At 43.8% G+C, this 22,924-nt stretch overlaps 1 protein-coding gene across 4 annotated transcripts in view; it reads left to right on the forward strand.

The window, feature by feature from the left end:
* The window catches only part of NEK1 (NIMA related kinase 1), a 335,744-nt gene that overhangs the window by 152,641 nt on the left and 160,179 nt on the right, over positions 1–22,924 (forward strand). For all 4 annotated transcript variants that reach the window (XM_030191560.1, XM_030191562.1, XM_030191561.1 and 1 more), the window contains 3 exons: positions 9,920–9,994; positions 22,436–22,611; positions 22,691–22,834. In XM_030191560.1, the coding sequence (XP_030047420.1) occupies positions 9,920–9,994; positions 22,436–22,611; positions 22,691–22,834 (395 nt within the window). The remainder of the gene's footprint in view (positions 1–9,919; positions 9,995–22,435; positions 22,612–22,690; positions 22,835–22,924) is intronic.

The following is a 22,924-nucleotide window of genomic DNA, read 5'->3' on the forward strand; positions in this document are numbered from 1 at the left end:
CTCACATTTACCACCACAAGTGTAACAGATGGGGGGGGGGGGGGGCCTGGCTCCGCCTGCCTGAAGTGCACTGCACCCACTAAAACTGCTCCAGGGACCTGCATACTGCTGTCATTTAGCTGTGTATGATATTTGAGGCTGGCATAGAGGCTGGAAAAAATATTTTTTAAATTTATTTTGAGGGTGGGAGGGGGTTAGTGACCACTGGGACAGGAAGGGGAGGTCATCCCCGATTCACTCCGATGGTCATTTAGGGGACAGTTTTGTGGCTTGGTCGTGAGAAAAAAAGAACCAAGTAAAGCAACTGTTCGTCAGGGACGCCCTTCTTTTTTCCATTATCGGTCAAGGACACCCATGTGTTAGGCACGCCCCAGTCCCGCCTTCGCTACGCCTCTGACATGCCCCCGTGAACTTTGGTCATCCCTGTGACAGAAAGTAGTTGGGGACACCCAAACTCGGCTTTCGATTATGCCAATTTGGGTGATTCTGGGAGAAGGACGCCCATCTTCCGATTTGTGTCGAAAGATGGGCGCCCTTCTCTTTCGAAAATAAGCCTGATGGCATTATTCCCCCTAAAAAGGAGAAGAAACGTAGAAACATGACAGCAGATAAAAGCCAAATGGCCCATCCAGTCTGCCCATCCTCTGTAACCCCTTCCTTTTCCTAAGGGATCCCACATGCTTATCCCACACTTCCTTAAATTCTGACACAGTCCTTGACTCCATAACCTCCACTGGGAGGCCATTCTACATTTCCACCACCCTTTGGGAAATGCCCCTAGCTAGAGCAATGTTGGCAGTAGCAACTGAGAGGGCCTAAATTGCCTTGATCTGCTGATATTTCCTGTTCTCATGTGATGAGAATGAGGTACTGATGTACAGTAAACAACAGAGGAACTTCACAGTGATCATGTATGGTCTCGAGGCTTCCAAACTTTACAGTGACAAGTGTTAGTGGAATGCTAGTGTACATTGAAGGAAACAGAAGAGGAGATGGCAGCAGCTTTCTGTAAATCACTAGTGAGGAATTTTATAGCATAATACAGTGAAACCTCGGTTTTCGTTGACGTCGGATTTCGTCGTTTTCCGTTATCGTCGATTTTTTTCACGAAATTTTTGTCTCGGTTTTCGTCGGTTGCCTCGGAATTCGTCGGTAAATGCCATTTTAATGTTCATTTATTGCTAGTGATTTGAGGGCGTGTGCAGGAGGTGGGTATGTTTTACATCATGTGCGTTAATTGCATTGGCTGGCTGTTGGTGTGGAAGGCATGGGATATTTCTAGTGCCACTCCCCCCTTCCCCTTGTGCCTGTTTGCATTTGTTTAGCGTTTTTGAAGGGCGGGAGCAGGAGGTGGGTTAAGTATGTGGGATCGTTAGAGAGGGGCTGGTGGAGGAGGTGTGTGTTGGAGATTTGTGAGGGCAGGATGGGATAGCGATTTGCGGATGTGGTGCGTTGTAAGTAGTTGCTGGTTGGGGACGTGCACTGGGAGGTAGGCGGAGGTAAGCGGGGCAGGGGAATCCGGAGTCCTCTTGATCGGGGCGCTGATTTGCCTTTAGTAGCTTGTTGGCGCTGTTACAGCCTGTTATGATATCTGAAGCGTTGTGTGACGTGCCGCATCATCATTTATATAATAGGATTAGTCTTTTTATTCATTTAAAAGAATTTGAAATAAATTGCCTCGGTTTTCGTCGTTTTTGGTTTTCGTCGATTATTTTCGGACGAATTATCGACGAAAACCAAGGTTTCACTGTACCTACTTCTAAAGGTTGCATTTCTAGTAGGGGAGACTGCTAGAATGGCAAATTTCTGTACCACATGCCTTATGAAGTGAGATCTCAGGGCTTGGTATAAAAAAAGCTGAGCTCCTGTACATGTATGCACTTAAGTTAGGCTCCTAAATGTGTCCCCTATTTTTAGCCAAATTTTGGCGCCTGTGTTTTTCAGCTGAATTTTTTTTTTTTAATTAGAGATTTGATTAGCTGAATTTTTTTTTTTGATTAGTGCTGGCAGGTTGGCTTGACTTTTATAACGGAGACATGGTTGCCAGATCTTAACTCGCCATATGTCTTGGAATTATGCCCATTAGGTTATAAAATGTTGCATTGCCCAAGACAAGATAGGAAAGGGGGGGAGTTCCTATTGTTTATAAATATTTTTTTAATGCTTAGATTATTAGAAAAATTAGTAGAACCAAGATTAGAAGTAATGGTTTGTAAACTTTCTGTTTCTTTTATAAAGGATAATTTAGGGATATTAATTTGTAGAGCTCTTGGGAGATGGAGTTCAATTAAAGATAAACTCTTTGAAATTATAGCTCATTATGCTTTAGTATTTAAGAGCTGGATTATTTTAGGAGATGTGAATATTCATTTAGAGAACCAGAATGATTCTTTTTTTTCTGGTTTTCAAATTTTTATTGCGAAAAGATGCAAGCATTAAAAAGCAAGAGCAATATAACAAACAATAAGAAAGTCAACAACCAACAATTCCCCCCCCCCCCCCCCCAATTTACCATCATCCAAACCCCTCACAGGAGTGCACCAAAAACAGTTAAGATTGAGATCTTGGACTTGAAGTGGATCTCCATGTTTCATAAACACGCCAAACTTAACTTTAGAAAAAGCAGCTAAGCATCCATGCTTCATTGCAGTCAATTTGGACAGAACCAGAATGCTTAAACCATTAGACAATTTTTAGATTTTCTGAAACAGCTTGATTTGGAGATGGATCAGGATAAAGCAACACATAAAGATGGTCATATTTTAGATTTTTTAGCTTACTCTAATATAGTAGGAGAAACTGATTTGGTGGGTCATCAATCATAGGAGCAGGTGATCTGGACAGATCATTGTGTTCTGTATTTTTATTTAAGATCATTTAGGAATTCTAAACAGAAGTTAGTGTCTGGAATTAGTACTAAATAGAAGAAAGTTGATGCTGGGGCCTTTTGGCAGAGGATGAAAAATGAATTGGATCTAGAGACAGGTCAACCAGATCAACAATTGCAGAGTTGGAATAAGGCGGTGACCTCCACTTTGGATGATTTAGCACCATTCAAAACAGTAAGGAATCGGATCAAAGAGAATTCTTGGTTTATAGAAACCTTGGCTTTACTTAAGAAGAGTTGTAGGAGACTAGAAAGAATTTTGCATAAGACGAAAGATCAGGATAGCTATATAGAATGGAGGCAGGAGATTAACACTGGGGTTTACTTTTCTGCTAGTGCAGCTGACTGTGCGCTAGTGCTGACACAGCCCATTCATTTTGAATGGCTGTGTTGGCAATGCCATGGGGAAGCCGCTAGTGCGGCTTAGTAAACAAACCCCTAAGTCATATAAAAAAAAGCTATCTTAGAGGCAAAAAAGGTTTATTACGAAAAAGCTGTAACTGAAGCAAATAATTTTTAAAATGTCTTTTCCAGATATTTAATTCGTTAATATCTACTGATAGTGTTCAAATGATTCCATCAGATATGCAGCCTAATGCAGATGAACTGGCTAAATTTTTTCAAACTAACTTTCCTGTTTACTAAGCTGTGTGGCAATGCTGACACAGCCCAATCAAAGTGAATGGGCTCTGTCGGCGTAAGCACAACTTAGTAAACGGGGAGTAAGATTGATAATATAAGGCAAGGTTTTTTGATACATAAGCAGAGTCCTTAATCAGTTCAGATGAAAGTGAAGGAAGACAAACTTGTATATGGAGATCAATTTTTTACAATGACAGTAGATACCATACATATTTATTTGAAGAGTTTATCAAAGAAAAGATTTTTAGATGTTTGTTCCTCATTTTTACTAAAGGATGTGCCTTTGAATATTGTCATTTGGATAGCAGAGTTTGTAAACACAGTCTTAGGTAATGGAGTTTATCCTTCAGATTTGACGCTAATCAATGGGAGCAGATTTATCTAAAGTGCAGAATATTAGGCCAGTTGCTAGCATTTTATGGCTTGCAAAACTTTTAGAATTTGTTGTGGGAATTCAACTTAATGACCTCGTATCAGAGGTTGATCTTTTACATGTCTCACAACATGGCTTTAGATCATTTCATATTAGAGAAGTGCTATTGTTAGAAATGGTAACAGAATTAAAATTATCCTTAAGTAGAGGGAAACAAATGATTTTGCTACAGTTTGATGTCTCAGCGACTTTCCATGCAGTTGATCATGGGCAGTTAATTGAGCAGATTAAGTGCAAAAGGGATCGTATAGGGTAAGGAAGGGAGATAATACATCATTGGAGTAGCAAGCAGTTTGTGATGGCCCTCAAGGTTCCCCCCTCTAACCAACTGTGTTCAATATTTATTTAAGTAAGATGGGAGATGCATTGTCAACATTAGGAGTAATGGTTCTCTCATATGCGGACAATATCTTTTTACTGTGTACAGCATTGGAGAAATTTGAAGATACTTTGGGATTGATAAAAGATGTAATAGCTAAGAGACAGATTGTTGGGCAAAGGAGAATTTTCTAAAGCTGGGTTTTCATTCTTGATTTTTGGCCGATGAAAATAGTATGGTTTGGAGCATATGATCTGTTTCCTGTGAAACATTTGGATCTAGAGTTGAGAGAGATGCTCATTCTAAGGTATTGGGGGTCATTTTAGATTCAAAGTTATTGTTTGAATTACAAGTAAATGCCTCGGTTAAAAAGTTCTTTTTTTATATTAAGAAAACTGTGTGCAATATACTCAGTTCTATCTCCTTGTAGTTTCAGAAATATAGCTCAAGTCACTGTCAAGATGGTGTCCGAGAGGTACACACTATAAGCAGCTCTGCTCCCTCGAGGTCCTACACTCAGTCGTTCTTGTCATTTCTCTGATGGGCAAGAGGAATGTTGCAGCCTAGGCAGCTCACGGTAAACCTGGTCTGCCGCCGTCTTTGTGCCAGTCTCTCAAGGTTTTCAGGCATTTGCTGGAACTCCTCTAGCTCGGTCTTCCAACCAATCTAGCATATTGGATTCAGGCAGCAGTGGGGAGAGGGCATCTTTGAGCCCTGAACTCCAGGCTGCACCCTCTCGGCCTGGAAGTGCCACTGCTGAGGTAGAACAGCGGCTTGAAGAAGGGAGTTGACATGTTAGTAACATAGTAACATAGTAGATGACGGCAGAAAAAGACCTGCATGGTCCATCCAGTCTGCCCAAGACAAACTCATATGTGTATACCTTACCTTGAATTTGTACCTGTCCTTTTCAGGGCACAGACCATATAAGTCTGCCCAGCAGTATTTCCCGCCTCCCAACCACCAGTCCCGCCTCCCATCACCGGCTCTGGTACAGACCGTATAAGTCTGCCCTCCCCTATCCTCGCCTCCCAACCACCACCCCCTCTACCCCCCACCTGCTCCGCCACCCAATTTCAGCTAAGCTTCTGAGGATCCATTCCTTCTGCACAGGATTCCTCTATGCATATCCCACGCATGTTTGAACTCCGTTACCGTTTTCATCTCCTCCACCTCCCGCGGGAGGGCATTCCAAGCATCCACCACCCTCTCCGTGAAAAAATACTTCCTGATATCTTTCCTGAGTCTGCTCCCCTTCAATCTCATTTTATGTCCTCTCGTTCTACCACCTTCCCATCTCCGGAAAAGATTCGTTTGCGGATTAATACCTTTCAAATATTTGAACGTCTGTATCATATCACCCCTGTTCCTCCTTTCCTCCAGGGTGTACATGTTCAGGTCAGCAAGCGTCTCTTCATACGTCTTGGAACGTAAATCCCATACCATCCTCGTAGCTTTTCTTTGCACCGCTTCCATTTTTTTAACATCCTTCGCAAGATATGGCCTCCAAAACTGAACACAATACTCCAGGTGGGGCCTCATCAACGTCTTATACAGGGGCATTAAAACCTCCTTTCTTCTGCTGGTCACTCCTCTCTCTATACAGCCTAGCAATCTTCTAGCTACGGCCACCGCCTTGTCACACTGTTTCGTCGCCTTCAGGTCCTCAGATACTATCACCCCAAGGTCCCTCTCCCCGTCCGTGCCTATCAGACTCTCCCCGCCTAACACATACGTCTCCCTTGGATTTCTACTCCCTAAGTGCATCACTTTGCATTTCTTCGCATTGAATTTTAATTGCCAAACGTTAGACCATTCTTCTAGCTTCTTCAGATCTTTTTTCATGTTTTCCACTCCCTCCGGGGTGTCCACTCTGTTGGAAATCTTGGTGTCATCCGCAAAAAGGCAAACTTTACTTTGTAACCCTTCGGCAATGTCACTCACAAATATATTGAACAGAATGGGCCCCAGCACCGATCCCTGAGGCACTCCACTACTCACCTTTCCCTCCTTCGAGCGAACTCCATTCACCACCACCCTCTGGCGTCTGTCCGTCAACCAGTTCCTAATCCAGTTCACCACTTCGGGTCCTATCTTCAGGCCGTCTAGTTTATTAAAGAGCCTCCTGTGGGGAACCGTGTCAAAAGCCTCGCTGAAATCTAAGTAGATGACGTCCATAGCACGTCCTTGATTTAATTCTCCTGTCACCCAGTCAAAGAATTCAATGAGATTCGTTTGGCACGATTTCCCTTTGGTGAAACCATGTTGTCTCGGATCTTGCAACTTATTGGCTTCCAGGAAATTCACTATCCTTTCCTTCAGCATCGCTTCCATTACTTTTCCAATAACTGAAGTGAGGCTTACCGGCCTGTAGTTTCCAGCTTCTTCCCTATCCCCACTTTTGTAAAGAGGGACCACCTCCGCCGTTCTCCAATCCCTCGGAACCTCTCCCGTCTCCAAGGATTAATTAAACAAGTCTTTAAGAGGACCCGCCAGAACCTCTCTGAGCTCCCTCAGTATTCTGGGGTGGATCCCGTCCGGCCCCATGGCTTTGTCCACCTTTAGCTTTCCAAGTTGTTGATACACACTCTCTTCTGTGAACGGCGCTCTATCCACCTCATTCTCAGGTGTACTTTTGCCAGTCCCTCTCGGTCCTTCCCCAGGGTTTTCTTCAGTGAAAACAGAACAAAAGTATCTATTTAGCAAATTGGCTTTTTATTCATCATTTTCTACATAGCGTTTTGTTGTATCTTTTAGTCTCACAATTCCCTTTATAGTCTTTCTCCTGTCACTAATATACCTGAAGAAGTTTTTGTCTCCCCTCCTTACATTTCTAGCCATTAGTTCTTCCGCTTGCGCCTTCGCCAGACGTACCTCTCTCTTGGCTTCTTTCAGTTGCTTTGCCTTCCTTTGGTGGTTTCCACCCTGTTAAATGAGCTCCTGCAGACTTTAGCTTCAGAGAGGGAACCAACGCCTGTGGGAGCATAGGGGCCTTCCTGCGAGCTGAGAGACTTGGAGAGATCAGTGGTCCATTACCCTAGAGGTACTGTGGGAGGCTTTGCATGACTTAAATATTTCAATTAGAATCTCTTCGCAAAACCTTCAGCAAGATATGACTAATTTTTTAGACTATTGAGAAGAAAGTGCAGAAGGTCACTCAGTTAAACAGCAAGATGAGTAAACTGGATGGGAAAGTTTGTGATCTACAGCAAGTTACCCAAGTTTTGACCAGAGACAGTTCTTATAGGAAAATTAAATATCTAGAAAAAATGCTATGACAGAACAACTTGCGTTTTTAAAAAAATTTCCCAGTTCTCCTGTGGTAGCGCCTGTGGATATGGTAATGAAATATTGTATTGAAATACTGCATATTCCATCTGAGTCTTTACCGCCTATAATTCGTGCATAGTATCTGACATTAGTTAAGTCAAGATCTGTTGAAGAACAACAGAGCTTGGAGAAGCCCATTTATGATCTTACAGGTTTTCTTGAGCCATCCTTGGATGTTATCTCACAAAACTACTGTGATAGTTTCTTTTGCGCTTGAGATGAACCACAACAATGTTATGTGTCTTTACTTCAGACATATGAATGAGTCTTTTTTGGGATCAAAAGTTCGTATATTTCCTGATTTGTCTAAATTTACACAAAAGCAGTGCCAAGCATTTTTGGCATTGTATCCCAGGACTTTGGCTCTTGGGGCAAGTTTCTTGTTGAAATTTCCTTATTTATGTATGGTAATATTTCAGGGGACGTCTTTTCTCTTTTTTGATCCTAAACAGCTCATTGAGTTCTTAGAGGCTAGAGAAGATGTTGAAGTTTGTTTAATTCTCTCTCAGTTTAGATGCCACTGTAAGTAAGGATGGGCTGGCTGGGTTTGGACGGTTTATAATTTTTTAATTTATATTTTCTATATTCTTGGATTGTATTTTCTTTGTTTGTGGACGATTGTCTTTGGCTTTCTTTTCCTTGTTGTTTTCTCTTTTTTCTTACTATTGCCAATATGGATATTATTTGAACTGATATCACTGTAATGCATATAAAATTAAAAAGAAAAATGTTTAGCTCAGGCTATTTTAATTTCTTATTTAGGGCCCTGTTTACTAAGCTGCACTTAGAGGCATGTTAGCATTTTTAGCGCGCACTGTGTAAGTGCCCACAATATTTCTATGGGTGCCTACACAGCACATGCTAAAATGGCTAGTGCACCTTAGTAAACAGGGCCTTAGATTATTGTAATTCTTTATATGGAGGAATTACATGTGAATTGATCAATAATTTGCAGGTTTTGCAGGATACAGCAGCAAGATTGATCCTTGAGTTAGGCAGGTTTGAGAGGGCCACACTACTTTTGCAAGAGTTACATTGGCTGTCCGTTGATATGAGGATAAAGTTTAAATTGGCATATCTGATTTTTACATTTTTATATGGTGATAATTCCAACCATTTATTACCTGGATTTTCCTTCTGCTTTTTGCTCAACATGTAAAGAATGGTGCTTGAAGTTAAATTATCCATCTGTAAAGTATATACTGTACAAATCTTTTTTAGAATCTTCATATCTATACCAGGGTGTGAAGGTTTGGAATTCATTGCCTTTGAGTATTTAGCAAATTAAGATATATTTTTCCTTTCGAAAGGTTCTTAAAACTCATGTTTTTAAAGAAAAATCCTTGCAGGATTGATTGTAAAAAGTACGCAATTATTGATTATTTTTTTAAAATATAAAAGTGATGGAGTGTTGTAATTCTCCTTTGTGTAGGACTTATATTGTTCTTATCCACTTAGAATACATTTGGAATTTATCGGAGTACAAGAATTTTATAACATAACTTAATTTAGGAGCTTGAAAGTTACATTTATAAATTTAGACCTGCTTTTCGTTTGCCTAGATTTGATCGTACTGCTGAAAATCAGCGCTAAGCTCCTAACTTTATTCCCCATCCTAAACAGCCCCTGTTGCCACCCACCTTTTGTGCTCCTAATTTAGAAGTTTAGCGAAATTTTGGGAGAAAATTTAGGCCCTCAGCCCTACCTAGTAAATTTTCAGAGAAGCCAGTTTAGGTCATAATTTTGTTAGGAGCATACTGAGGGCTCAATATTTAAGTTCCGGAAGAGAAGAGGGAGTGGAAGGGTGTGATATAGAGCTGAGTATTTCCACATGCTTGGTGGACATAAATTTGTAGAACTGAGGGGTCATGATTGGAGATGGTAATTTAAGAGAGAATTTCTTCAAAGAAAGGGTTATGAAATCATGGAATAGCCTCTAAAGAGTGTTTGGAAGGGAGAATGGGCAAACTGATGGGCCTCAAAATCATTTACCATGAAATTATCTCTGTTTATGTATTTTGTTCACACATATGAGCAAATTATGGTGCTGATTTTGCTACTCTCAGCTACTATTGAACTGTATGACCCTTCATGACAACTGGTTTTCTGCACTTCCTTTTTTTTTTTACTTTTAATTCAGAAAAGCCATATAGAAGTATCACACCTAGTTCATTGCTGTATTTTATTAACATTTATTAGTGCAACTTATGCTGAAAGGAGAAACACTGAATTCTGTGTTTCATTTAGTTAGTTTTAAGTGGTGCTTGCCACTATCTTGCAACTTCAAATCTATTCATTTGTTTCTCAGATGGATCGCATCAATAAAGCTAGAGAACAAGGATGGAGAAATGTGATTGGTTCAAGTGGAAGTGGTGATCTTAAGGTAGGCCATGAGTACTGATTTTTGGAGCTGTTTGCTCTGTCTTCTTTATTCTTCTGACCTTAGTTTTGCTATTTAGGCAAGACTTGAAAAAGGTAGAGAAGTCGGGGCAAAGTATTAATTTTAACAGTGGATATCCTACTGAACCAAGCAATTGTTAAGCCCCTCCTGCCTTAAGTAATTTTACACAGTTAGCTTCAAAAGGTCTCCCATATTATGTTGTCAACCAGACCCCAAGTTATTTTAGACTGTCTTTCACCCAGCAAAAAGGAAAGAATGGTTTGTAAGATAATATTATGCATTGTAAGATAAGTTTTAGTCTTTCCCATTTTTACGTTGAACCCAGTGACCTTGAGAGTGAGCTTCAAGTTCAGCTATTAAATTTTAGAAGGGTGATAATAGGAGAAATCAAACAGAAGCAGATGATCATCTGCAAAAAGACTGATTTTAAATTCCCGATCGCCTACTTTAAACCTCTTAATTTCAAGATTAGTCCTAATAGCTGATGCTAGAGGTTCCATGACATGGGCAATGAGAAGGGGGGAGGACAAGGGGTATCCTTGCCTAGGGCCCCTAGTGAGTGGAAACATAGTGGAGTAGCCCCCATTAACCCTCACACATGCCTTGGAGGTAGAGTAAAACCCTTGCTCCCAGCTTCTAAATATCCCCCATCCCAACTTTAGTCAAAACACTATCAAGGCAATCTCAATGGACCCTATCAAAGACCTTTTCCACATCAATTCCAAACAGGAATGCGGGAGTTGCTCCATGCTTATGTTGTCAACTGCTTGTCTTAGGGACAATACCCACTTAGTCTGGATGAACCAAATCAGGCAGAACCGTCCCCTGCCCCTTTAATGATGTCACAGGTAGTGACATAACTGCCCAGGTTACGCCTTGTTTTCAAGATGGCAGTGACCCAATGGGCACTTCCTATTTTGCATTACTCACTGCCATTTTGGATAAGTCACCTGACAGGAAGTGATGTCATTCATCCGACACCACCTCCTGCAGTCCCGGAAGAGCATGCGCAGTTTGTTTTTCCCTGTCCTTAAACGATTACCTTTTTAAATGTTCACTCCCTGCTTGTTTTTTAAAGCCGTCTTTTTTTTTTTTTACAACACTTGTCAACAGGCAGAAGTTCACTACAGCCCATATGAAACGCATTATATGATCTTGCTAAATAGAAAGAGTGCGCAGGAGATTTGGGAATGAGGTGTCCGGACGCTTTACAGTTAACAACGCATCATCAGCAAAGAGTGCCATTTTATGCTCTCTCTCTCCCCTATGCAAACACCTGATATATCTGGGTTCACACATACGTGTGCCGCAAAGGGCTCTATAGCCATTGCAAAAAGCAGTGGGGACAGTGGGCACCCCTGGCGAGTACCTCTCTGCAATGTAAACATCTCAGAATTCCCCCCGTTAATTCACACACAGGCCTTAGGGGAGCTATAAAAAGCCCTAATACACAGAACAAGAGCCCTATCCCAAACTCTTTCAGAACTCGATACAGAAAAGGCCAGTGCACCCTATCAAAGGCCTTATCCACGTCCAGACCAAGAAGGCATATCGGCACCCAATCTCTCCTAGTCAAGTACATTAAATCCACCACTCGTCTAATGTTGCCCATGGCTTGTCTCGGGGGCACAAAACCCACCTGGTCTGGCTGTATAAGAGTTGGCAAGATAGCTGTTAGGCGATTTGCTAAAACATTTGCTAAGATTTCAACGTCAGCATTCAAGATGGATATAGGGCGATATGAGGCACATTCAGTGTGGTCTTTATCTGATTTTGGTATTATTGCAATCCAGGCTTCCATCATTGAAGGGGATAGGAGCCCTCCAGTTCTAATCTGGTTAAGTAAATCTGTAAGCAATGGCACAAGTTCTAAAACAAATTTCTTATAAAACTCATTAAGAAGACCATCTAGACCAGGTGATTTATGTGAGGGTAACCCCTTAACATTTTGAATCTCTATTGGTGTTATTTTATCCAATTCAGTTACCTGGACTGGGTTAAGTGTTGGTAGATTACTAGCATAAGTACATAAGTATTGCAATACTTGGAAAGACCAAAGGTCCATCAAGCCCAGCATCTTGTTTCCAACAGTGGCCAATCCAGGTCACAAATACCTGGCAAGATCCCAAAACGTACAAAACATTTTATACTGCTTATCCCAGAAATAGTGGATTTTCGCCAAGTCCATTTAATAATGGTCTATGCACTTTTCCTAGTAGGAAGCCGTCCAAACCTTTTTTAAACTCCACTAAGCTAACCACCTTTACCACATTCTCTGGCAACAAATTCCAGAGTTTAATTACACGTTGAGTGAAGAAAAAGTTTCTCCGATTCGTTTTAAATTTACTACATTGTAGCTTCATCGCATGCCCCCTAGTCCTAGTAACATAGTAGATGACGGCAGAAAAAGACCTGCACGGTCCATCCAGTCTGCCCAACAAGATAACTCATATTTGCTGCTTTTTGTGTATACCCTACTTTGATTTGTACCTATGCTCTTCAGGGCACAGACCGTATAAGTCTGTCCCGCACTATCCCCGCCTCCCAACCACCAGCCCCACCTCCCACCCACCGGCTCTGGCACAGGCACAGACTGTATAAGTCTGCCCAGCACTATCCTCACCTCCCCAGCCCTACTTTTGGAAAGCGTAAACAGATACTTCACATCTAACCGTTCAACTCCACTCATTGTTTTATAGACCTCTATCATATCTCCCCTCAGCCGCCTTTTCTCCAAGCTGAAGAGCCCTAGCCACTTTAGCCTTTCCTCATAGGGAAGTCGTCCCATCCCTTTTATCATTTTCTTTGCCCTTCTCTGCACCTTTTCTAATTCCACTAATTCTTTTTTGAGATGCGGCGACCAGAATTGAACACAGGATTTGAGGTGTGGTCGCACCATGGAGCGATACAAAGGCATTATAACATCCTCATTTTTATTTTCCATTCCTTTCCTAATAATACCTAACATTCTGTTTGCTTTCTTAGCTGCAGCAGCACACTGAGCAGAAGGTTTCAACGTATCTTCAACGACGACACCTAGATCCCTTTCTTGGTGAACTTATTGGTGTTGGCTGGGTCCTGTGTTCTCTCCAGTATAGGGCCATGTGCAGCCTGAAGTGGTCAGACCAAGGTGTTTCTGTCTATTTTAGGTTCTGTATCTTGAAGTCTTTGTCTGAAGAGAATCTGTATGCTGGTAAGTCTAGGCCGTGGGCTTTCATGTGAGTTGTCACTTGGATGTTGGAAGTCACAAATCTGAAGGAATGCTTCACAATTTTTGGTGTTGTCTGTGTTCTGATCTTCTAGGTCCAGTTTGGTGTCTCCTATTACCATTACATTGGTGTTGGCTACACATGTGTTTGAGAGGGCCACTTTCTAATTTCCTGGAGGCCTGTAGACTAGGATACGGCTTAATTGGCTGTATAGAGATTTATCCCTGATTCTGATTGAGGCGATTTCCATCTGTGGAGTTATGGATTCCGCCATGGTTTCCACTGTGAAAAAGGATCTGTACATCATTTCAATACCTCCAACTCTTTTCCCTTTTCTGGTCCAGTGCAAGACTCTGTAGCCTGGTGGACATAGGTCTAAGATAATTGGATCTTCCTTGTCATGGATCCATGTTTTGTTTAGGAATGCCATTCCAAGGTCTTCATCTAGTATCTAGTCTTTTATTGTTTGTTTTACTACTGATCTGGTGTTGATGTATCCCACTGGTGTTGATAGATAATTATCATCTGTTAGAGCAACTGTGGTAATTTTCACTGTTGGACACTCATTTATGTTTATTTTTTATTTTTTTTTTATTCCTTTCTGGCCCTCTGCTGTACTTCCTTTGTTGAGTTATTTCCATTGTTTAAGTCAGCCTGCTCTTCTGTTTGGTCCCTGTCTGGTTAAGAGTCAGCGATTCTTATATGGTTTCTTATATTGCGTATTATTGGTATTCTATTATTTTCACTGTGTGTTAGGGCATGGGCACCTATGGTGATTAGAAGCCCTAATAGAAGCTTTGTGATGTGCATTTTGCCTCTTTCGTGTATGAAAGGAGTTGTTTTGTTTCCTGGCCCTTGTTATTTTAGAAAGGAAGTGGTCTGTCAAAAGTTCCTGGTTCCTTTAATGTAAGGAGAGGTAATTTTTTTTCATTGGGTGTGATCCCTGTCCCCTTTATTGTTGTTGTGAAGTTTTCCTGCGTTCGTTGTGATTTTGGTTCCTTTAATGCTAGTGAGAAGGTGATCTTATTGTTGCTTTTCCCTGGGTGGGTGCTCTTCAAGTAGAAATTCTTTCTTTGTGCAGGAGCCGTTTCTGGGTTGTTGCCATAGAATTCGTCTTGAAGTGGTTCGATGGGATAGTTCTATTTGTCGAGACTAATCTTCCCGAGTCGAGTTTCAGGTTAATTGATTGAATTGTAGGAGTGCTGAACCCAGTCCGCTCTGCCTTTGGTGTTGATGCCCCTTCAGGGCTCTCCATTGCTCTTGGCAAGAGCGTACCCCCCTCAAGGGGGTAGTTGTCCTGCTCCTCTTCAGGCTTGGGCTTCAACACTGCTCGCCTTTCTTGGGCTCCGATGCGGCTCCTCCACTACTGTGTCCACTCTTGTACCACCGAGAATGTCTTGTCTCTCCCCATTTCTGGCATCCAGCATCCAACGTGGGTGCAGGCGCTATTCTCCTCTTCAGCCAAGCCACCTGGTAACCTCTGTCCCAGAGGAGGACTTCCCCGGCAATGGGAGTAATCGTTCCTGCAGATGGATCTTTTTAGTGGGGAGGCCCCTCAGGCACAATCTCATGTCCTGGTGATAGGGGTTCCTCATCTGTAGTGCCTGTATCCGCTCAGAGGGGCTGGGCAGAAAGGCATGCAGCACTCTCTCCCCCAGCCGGCTGATCTGGGTCCTTTGTGCAAGAAACAGAGGTCTATCAGGCAACAGAGAAAGGTCTATTCCGTGCTGAAGCTCAGTCTGAAGACTTTCTTGCTGGATTTGCTTCTAAGCTGTCCCGTAGTTTTTCTTTCAGCTTCACAGGAAGCAGTTCTCCCTGAGTGCAGTCACATGCTGCTGCCAAGCTCTCCTCGAGCTGTCTTCCAGTTGTCCAACAAACAGGGCCCACGTTTTTGCTGGTGTTTCCTGCAGCTCTGGTTCCTCGTTATCTCGTGCGTTATAACTCACAGTGCATCAGCTTCTCTTTGCTCTCTCTTTTGAACAAGGTTTCTGCTTCCGTGTTCCCCATCCGCTTGGCCTGTTCTATCTTGATCATCCCCTCCTTTATCCAACAAAACAAAAGGAAGATGTTTCTGAATCATAATAGCCACCCCTCTATGCTAGTCCGCTGAAGAAAAGTGCACAAACCTCAATCCCTTCTCTTCAATTTCTCCATCTCCATAGGAAATAATTTAATTTCCTTTAGCAGAACAATGTCCACTTTATTATTTTTTAGATCCTTTAAGACCCTTTTCCTTTTGATAGCTTTACCCCCCCCCCCCCCACCCCGTGTTCCAAGTAGCAATATTATGCTGCCCAGAATACATTACTGTCACGCTTCAGTGGTGCTTCTAGGTTTAGTGAGCCCTTGGGCCACTGCCGAGGAGCGGCAGCGGCAGGAGAATCATCCGAACACAGGACAGGCAGAACAGACCTCCCGGCACCCTGGGTCTGAACTCTCTGGCAAAGGCTGCCGCCGAGGCAGCATGGGCAGAAATCAACTGGACCGGAAATAGCCCAAACTTCACCTGCACTTAACCACTGTTCTGCTGGGGTTGAGCCCCAGAGTGCGGTCGGTCGGCAGGACTTACCGGGCAAGGCAGGAAGCAGAACTGCAGGGACCAACAGGATAAAGGCTCCAGTGCTGCATACGCCTTGTAGTGCTATAGAAATGCTAAATAGTAGTAGTAGTAGGAACCCAGCAGGAGCCGGGCAGGCCGCCGGTAGCAGAGCAAGCCAGGAGACAAGCCGGTTCTGGGCAGGCAGCAGTCAGTAGAATAAGTCAGCAAACAAGCAGGGTCAAAACCTAAAACAGGAAAAACTCAGCAGCACTGCAAATGATTTCCACCAAAGGAAACTCCTCTGAGGACCTCTGTTGCAAGGCAACTAGGAACCTTTCCAGGTGGTTAATAAAGGCAGCCCACAAGGGAGTTCCCCCAATACGAATACTGCTTGGTTCCAAAAAACTCCCAAAAGAATCTGGAGAGCTGGAAGATCCGGACCGGACCAGCATATCTTCTGGAATACGGGAAATGGTAAACCATCAATTCGCAGCATTCCCCAGGTCTAAACCCCGGGGGGACCGAGGTGACTGCGAGCCAGGAACCTGGGCACAACCGTGACAATTACAACCAATATGCAGTACAATAATGGAATACCTAGCCTCTTTATTCCCATCACTTCTCCAACCCTCCCTCACCCTCCCCCACCTGACAAAAGCAGGAGACACCAACAATACCCATTACCCCCTCCCTTACCCCACACCTCCCCCTCCTTATTCAAACATATACACTCATCAGAAAAAACAACCCACTTCCCCAACTGACCCACCTTTCTCCCACTCCGCCCCCTACTACATCCATTCAGAAACATCAAGTTACTTATCTAAACATCATACAGCTGTTCTTCTCTTCACACATTCTAAATCTTACTCTCAAAAATAGTATCATATGCAGTTATTCCATATTACTCTGTTGCATTGACAATGTCCTGTAGCTCGTATATTTGACAGTACTGGGGCATTCTGTTTGCTCCATTCAGATTAAACTTCCTCTAAACAGTCTTCCAGTTCCTCTTCTTCCAATGGTCCACTGTTCCCCCTCTACCAGGCTTACTGTCATTATTTATGGGAATTTTGTTTACAGGATTCTTAATTGGGGACTCCTCCATAGATCTCTGCATCCAGCGGAATCCTCTCAACGATTGCAGAATGTGCATTTTAAGAAATTTAGGCTTAGACAAAGAAGGGGCATAATCGAACGGGGACGACCATCTCTAAGGGCGCCCATCTCTGAGGACATCCCCGCGAATGGGCGGGGCATCCCGTATTATCGAAACAAGATGGGTGTCCACCTTTTGTTTCGATAATACGGTTGGGGACGCCCAAATCTCAACATTTAGGTCAACCTTAGAGATGGTCAACCTCGGTTTTCGCCGATAATGGAAACAGAGGACGCCGATCTCAAAAACAACCAAATCCAAGGCATTTGGTTGTGGGAGGAGCCAGCATTCGTAGTGCACTGGTTCCCCTCACATGCCAGGATACCAACCGGGCACCCTAGGGGGCACTGCAGTGGACTTCACAAATTGCTCCCAGGTGCATAGCTCCCTTACCTTGAGTGCTGAGCCCCCCAAACCCACCCAAACCCACTCCCCACAACTGTACACCACTACCATAGCCCTTAGGGATGAAGGGGGGCACCTACATGTGGGTACAGTGGGTTTCGGGTGGGTTTTGGATGGCTCACATTTACCACCACAAGTGTAACAGGTGTGGGGGGGGGGGCTGCTTCCACCTGCCTGAAGTGGGACCTGCATACTGCTGTGATGGAGCTGGGTATGACAGTTAAGGCTGGCATAGAGGCTGAAAAAAATGTTTTTTAAGGTTTTTTTTTTTTGGGTGGGAGGGGGTTGGTGACCACTGGGGGGAGTAAGGGGAGAGGTCATCCCCGATTCCCTCTGGTGGTCATCTGGTCAGTTCGGGCACCTTTTCGAGACTTGGTCGTAACATAGTAGATGACGGCAGAAAAAGACCTGCACGGTCCATCCAGTCTGCCCAACAAGACAACTCATGTGTGCTACTTTTTGTGTATACCCTACTTTGATTTGTACCTGTGTTCTTCAGGGCACAGACCGTATAAGTCTGCCCAGCACTATCCCCGCCTCCCAACCACCAGCCCCGCCTCCCAACCACCGGCTCTGGCACAGACCGTATAAGTCTGCCCAGCACTATCCCCGCCTCCCACCACCGGCTCTGGCACTGACCGTATAAGTCTGCCCAGCACTATCCCTGTCTCCCACCACCGGCTCTGGCACAGACCGTATAAGTCTGCCCAGCACTATCCCCGACTCCCACCACCTGCTCTGGCACAGACCGTATAAGTCTGCCCAGCACTATCCCTGCCTCCCAACTCCAGTCCCACCTCCCACCACTGGCTCTGGCACAGACCGTATAAGTCTGCCCTGCACTATCCCCGCCTCCCAACCTCCAGCCCCGTCTCCCACTACTGGCTCTGCTGTCCAATCTCAGTTAAGCTTCTGAGGATCCATTCCTTCTGAACAGGATTCCTTTATGTTTATCCCACGCATGTTTGAATTCCGTTACCGTTTTCATCTCCACCACCTCCTGCGGGAGGGCATTCCAAGCATCCACCACTCTCTCCGTGAAGAAATACTTACTGACATTTTTCTTGAGTCTGCCCCCCTTCAATCTCATTTCATGTCTTCTTGTTCTACCGCCTTCGTATCTCCGGAAAAGATTCGTTTGCGGATTAATACCTTTCAAATATTTGAACGTCTGTATCATATCACCCCTGTTTCTCCTTTCCTCCAGGGTATACATATTCAGGTCAGCAAGTCTCTCCTCATACATCTTGTTACGCAAATCCCATACCATTCTCGTAGCTTTTCTTTGCACCACTTCGATTCTTTTTACATCCTTAGCAAGATACGGCCTCCAAAACTGAACACAATACTCCAGATGGGGCCTCACCAACGACTTATACAGGGGCATCAACACTCCCTTTCTTCTGCTGGTCACACCTCTCTCTATACAGCCCAACAACCTTCTAGATACAGCCACCGCCTTGTCACACTGTTTCGTCGCCTTCAAATCCTCAGATACTATCACCCCAAGATCCCTCTCCCCGTCCGTACCTATCAGACTCTCGCCACCTAACACATATGTCTCCCGTGGATTTCTATTCCCTAAGTGCATCACTTTGCATTTCTTGGCATTGAATTTTAATTGCCAGACCTTAGACCATTGTTCTAGCTTCTTCAGATCCTTTTTCATGTTTTCCACTCCCACCGGGGTGTCCACTCTGTTACAGATCTTAGTATCATCCGCAAATAGGCAAACTTTGCCTTCTAACCCTTCGGCAAGGTCACTCACAAATATATTGAACAGAATCGGCCCCAGCACCAATCCTTGAGGCACTCCACTACTCACCTTTCCCTCCTCCGAGATAACTCCATTCACCACCACCCTCTGGCGTCTGTCTGTCAACCAGTTCCTAATCCAGTTCACCACTTTAGGTCCTATCTTCAGCCCATCCAGTTTATTTAAAAGCCTCCTGTGGGGAACCGTGTCAAAAGCTTTGCTGAAATCTAAGTAGATTACGTCTATAGCTCGTCCCTGATTCAGTTCTCCTGTCACCCAATCAAGAAACTCAATGAGATTCGTTTGGCACGATTTCCCTTTGGTAAAACCATGTTGTCTGGGATCTTGCAACTTATTGGCTTCCAGGAAATTCACTATCCTTTCCTTCAGCATCGCTTCCATTACTTTTCCAATAACCGAAGTGAGGCTTACCGGCCTGTAGTTTCCAGCTACTTCCCTATCACCACTTTTGTGAAGAGGGACCACCTCCGCCATTCTCCAATCCCTCGGAACCTCTCCCGTCTCCAAGGATTTATTAAACAAATCTTTAAGAGGACCCGCCAGAACCTCTCTGAGCTCCCTCAATATCCTGGGGTGGATCCCGTCCGGTCCCATGGCTTTGTCCACCTTTAGCTTTACAAGTTGTTCATACACACTTTCTTCTGTAAATGATGCTGTATCCACTCCATTTTCATTTGTACTTTTTCCAGTCCATCGTGGTCCTGCTCCAGGATTTTCTTCTGTGAAAATAGAACAAAAGTATCTATTTAGCAAATTTGCTTTTTCTTCATCACTATCTACATAGCGGTTCGCTGTATCTTTTAGTCTCACAATTCCCTTTTTAGTCATTCTCCTTTCACTAATATACCTGAAGAAATTTTTGTCACCCCCTCCTTACATTTCTAGCCATTTGTTCTTCCGCTTGCGCTTTCGCCAGACGTATCTCTCTCTTGGCTACTTTCAGTTTCCTCTGGTATTCCTTCCCGTGTTCCTGTTCTTGAGTTTTTGTGTATTTCTGGAACGCCAACTCTTTAGCCTTTATTTTCTCAGCCACTTGTTTGGAGAACCATATCGGTTTCCTTTTTCTCTTGCTTTTATTTACTTTCCTTACATAAAGGTTTTTTGGCCCTATTTATAGCTTCTTTCAGCCTGGACCACTGTCCTTCCACTTCTTGTACTTCCTCCCAGCCCATCAGCTCCTTCCTCAGGTATTCCCCCATTTTAGTAAAGTCAGCACACTTGAAATCCAGGACTTTGAGTTTTGAGTGGCTGCCCTCCACTACAGCAGTCATATCAAACCAAACCGTTTGATGATCACTGCTGCCCAGGTGGGCACCCACTCGGACATTTGACACGCTATCCCCATTTGTGAGCACCAGATCCAGCGTTGCTCCCTCCCTCGTGGGTTCCTTCACCATTTGTCTGAGCAAAACACTTTGGAAAGCATCCACGATCTGTCTACTTCTCTCCGATTCCGCCGATGGAACCTTCCAATCTACATCATGAAAAAAAATGGACCAAGTAAAGTTGGCCAAATGCTCATCAGGGACGCCCTTCTTTTTTCCATTATCGGCCGAGGATGCCCATCTCTTAACCACGTCCCCATCCCGCCTTCGCTACGCTGCCAACACGCCCCTGTGAACTGTGGTCATCCCCGTGACGGAAAGCAGTTGAGGACGCCCAAAATCGGCTTTCGATTATGCCGATTTGGGCGACCCTGGGAGAAGGATGCCCATCTTCCGATTTTGGGGAAAGATGGGCACCCTTCGATTATGCCCCTGAATGCCGAACTCTGTCCGTGAATTGTGGATTTGCGTGGTGGTACCGTGCTTTTCACAGTGTCCCTTTTCTCCCCTACCAATTGGCTATTCTGTTGTTTTGTATAGTCCAAAGTTTTAATAAAAGATTCCATTTCCACCACAGACTGAAAAAAATGACATTGACAATTATCATCCGTTGGACCACCAACTTTGTTGGATGGTGAATTCCAGCTTGTAGATTTCTAGCCACCAACAACCTTTTATATTGCCAAACCTCCTTACAGCGCCTCATGGTATTCATACTTAAATCAGGGAACACTCAAACTTCCCAATTAGAACACCTCTGCTTTCTCGCCAGTCAGATGATATGATTCACCTTAAGAAATCTCAACAGCTTAAAATAAAGGCTCTCAGCGGCAAGCACCTGTCTGGCTTTGGGTGTAGCTCCCTATGAGCAAGTTTTCTCGCCAATCAGATGATATGATCCACCTTAGGAAATCTCAACAGCTTAAAATAAAGGCTCTCAGCGGCAAGCACCTGTCTGGCTTTGGGTGTAGCTCCCTATGAGCAAGTTTTCTCGCCAATCAGATGATATGGTCCACCTTAGGAAATCTCAACAGCTTAAAATAAAGGCTCTCAGCGGCAAGCATCTGTCTGGCTTTGGGTGTAGCTCCCTATGAGTTAGCTCAATCTCATATGCTGGTTGCACCGGGGAACCTGTAAAACAATGTTCCATTACCTTCCATGCCCTCAGGAAGGCCAAAAATTCATAGGTTAGACCTCCTGCTTCGGTTCTCTAAGTCCTCCAACTTTTCTGACGACAACTCCAGTAATTTCTGCTGCGTTGCACCATGATCGCGAAACTCCTCTTGCCCCACTTCCACTTCATGGAGCCTGCTTTCCATCGTATCCAACCTCTTGTTAATCACCGCATACTTTTCCTCCCAAAGAAGTATCACTGTTTCTGCAATATCCTCCTTGGCAGACCACAGCTCCCGCAATAGGAGCTTAAGTTGCAGCTCCTCAGGCTCCTCTGCCCTTTCCTTCTCCATTCATGGTGCTGCTGACATTGCACTTCTGGCAGGCTTACACTCTACTCCCACTGTAGGCTTCTGGGCCTTGTTCACATACATCTCCTTTATCGGAGTCGCCTTTGATTTAAGCAATCATGGCATCAAGGAGATGGAAACCAAGTCCCTTCCTCAGATAAGTTATCTAACTCACAAATCTCAGAGGGAAAGTTGGGGAGAAGTACGGAACTAAGTTAAGCATGTTTGCTCAGTATGGCTACCAACCTGGAATTTCGGGCATTTATTTTCTTCTTGGGAAATACATTTTCTTTATTCAGCTTAATTTGTATTGATTTTCCATGGGCTGTTGAAATGTCTGTTTCCCATGGCTGATTTCATGGTTCTAGGCCAGTGTCTGCCATGAAGTTGTATAAACCTTTACTAGAAAATTATGTAGTATGACAAAATGCAAGTGCATAAAGTCAGACAGCTTGTTATTGATAATTCTGGGGCCACTCATAGTTAATGTACACTGTAAAGTTCTTGCAAAGATGATGATCTTTAAGCTCCTCTTTCTTACCTCAGATTCCTTTTTATGGTGGAGGAGTTGGAGGTGGAGGAGGTGCGCTTGCCCGGGGAATGTATGAACATTATCATGCCATATTTGACCAAATGCAACAGCAGAAGGAAAACATCAAAGCTGCTGAAGAGAGAGAAGCCAAATTGAAAATGGAAAAGCAGATGGTGCAACCCACTCACAGGTACAGCTGAGTCCAGGCTTGGTGCTTCTCCTTAACTTGGAGGACTGTAATGAATGATGCTCTTCATGTTTATTTACAGAGAAACTGCACCTGCACCTGCACCTGGTGTATGTCCCGGAGTTCCCAGTGAGTCAGCAGATCTCCACCATTTCCCAGATTCTGTTGCCATGGGAAAAGAATTGAAAAGGTTGGAGGAAGTGTCTAAACAAGCCAATGCAAACAGGTTGGACTTTGATGAACCCTACTCTCCTTTACATCCCAGTCTCATCTCTGTATTTTAGACTGGAAGATTGTTTTGTTGCTTGATGTTGTT

Source organism: Microcaecilia unicolor, chromosome 2 (assembly GCF_901765095.1).
Source record: "Microcaecilia unicolor chromosome 2, aMicUni1.1, whole genome shotgun sequence".
In the NCBI taxonomy this organism is placed as follows: domain Eukaryota; kingdom Metazoa; phylum Chordata; class Amphibia; order Gymnophiona; family Siphonopidae; genus Microcaecilia; species Microcaecilia unicolor.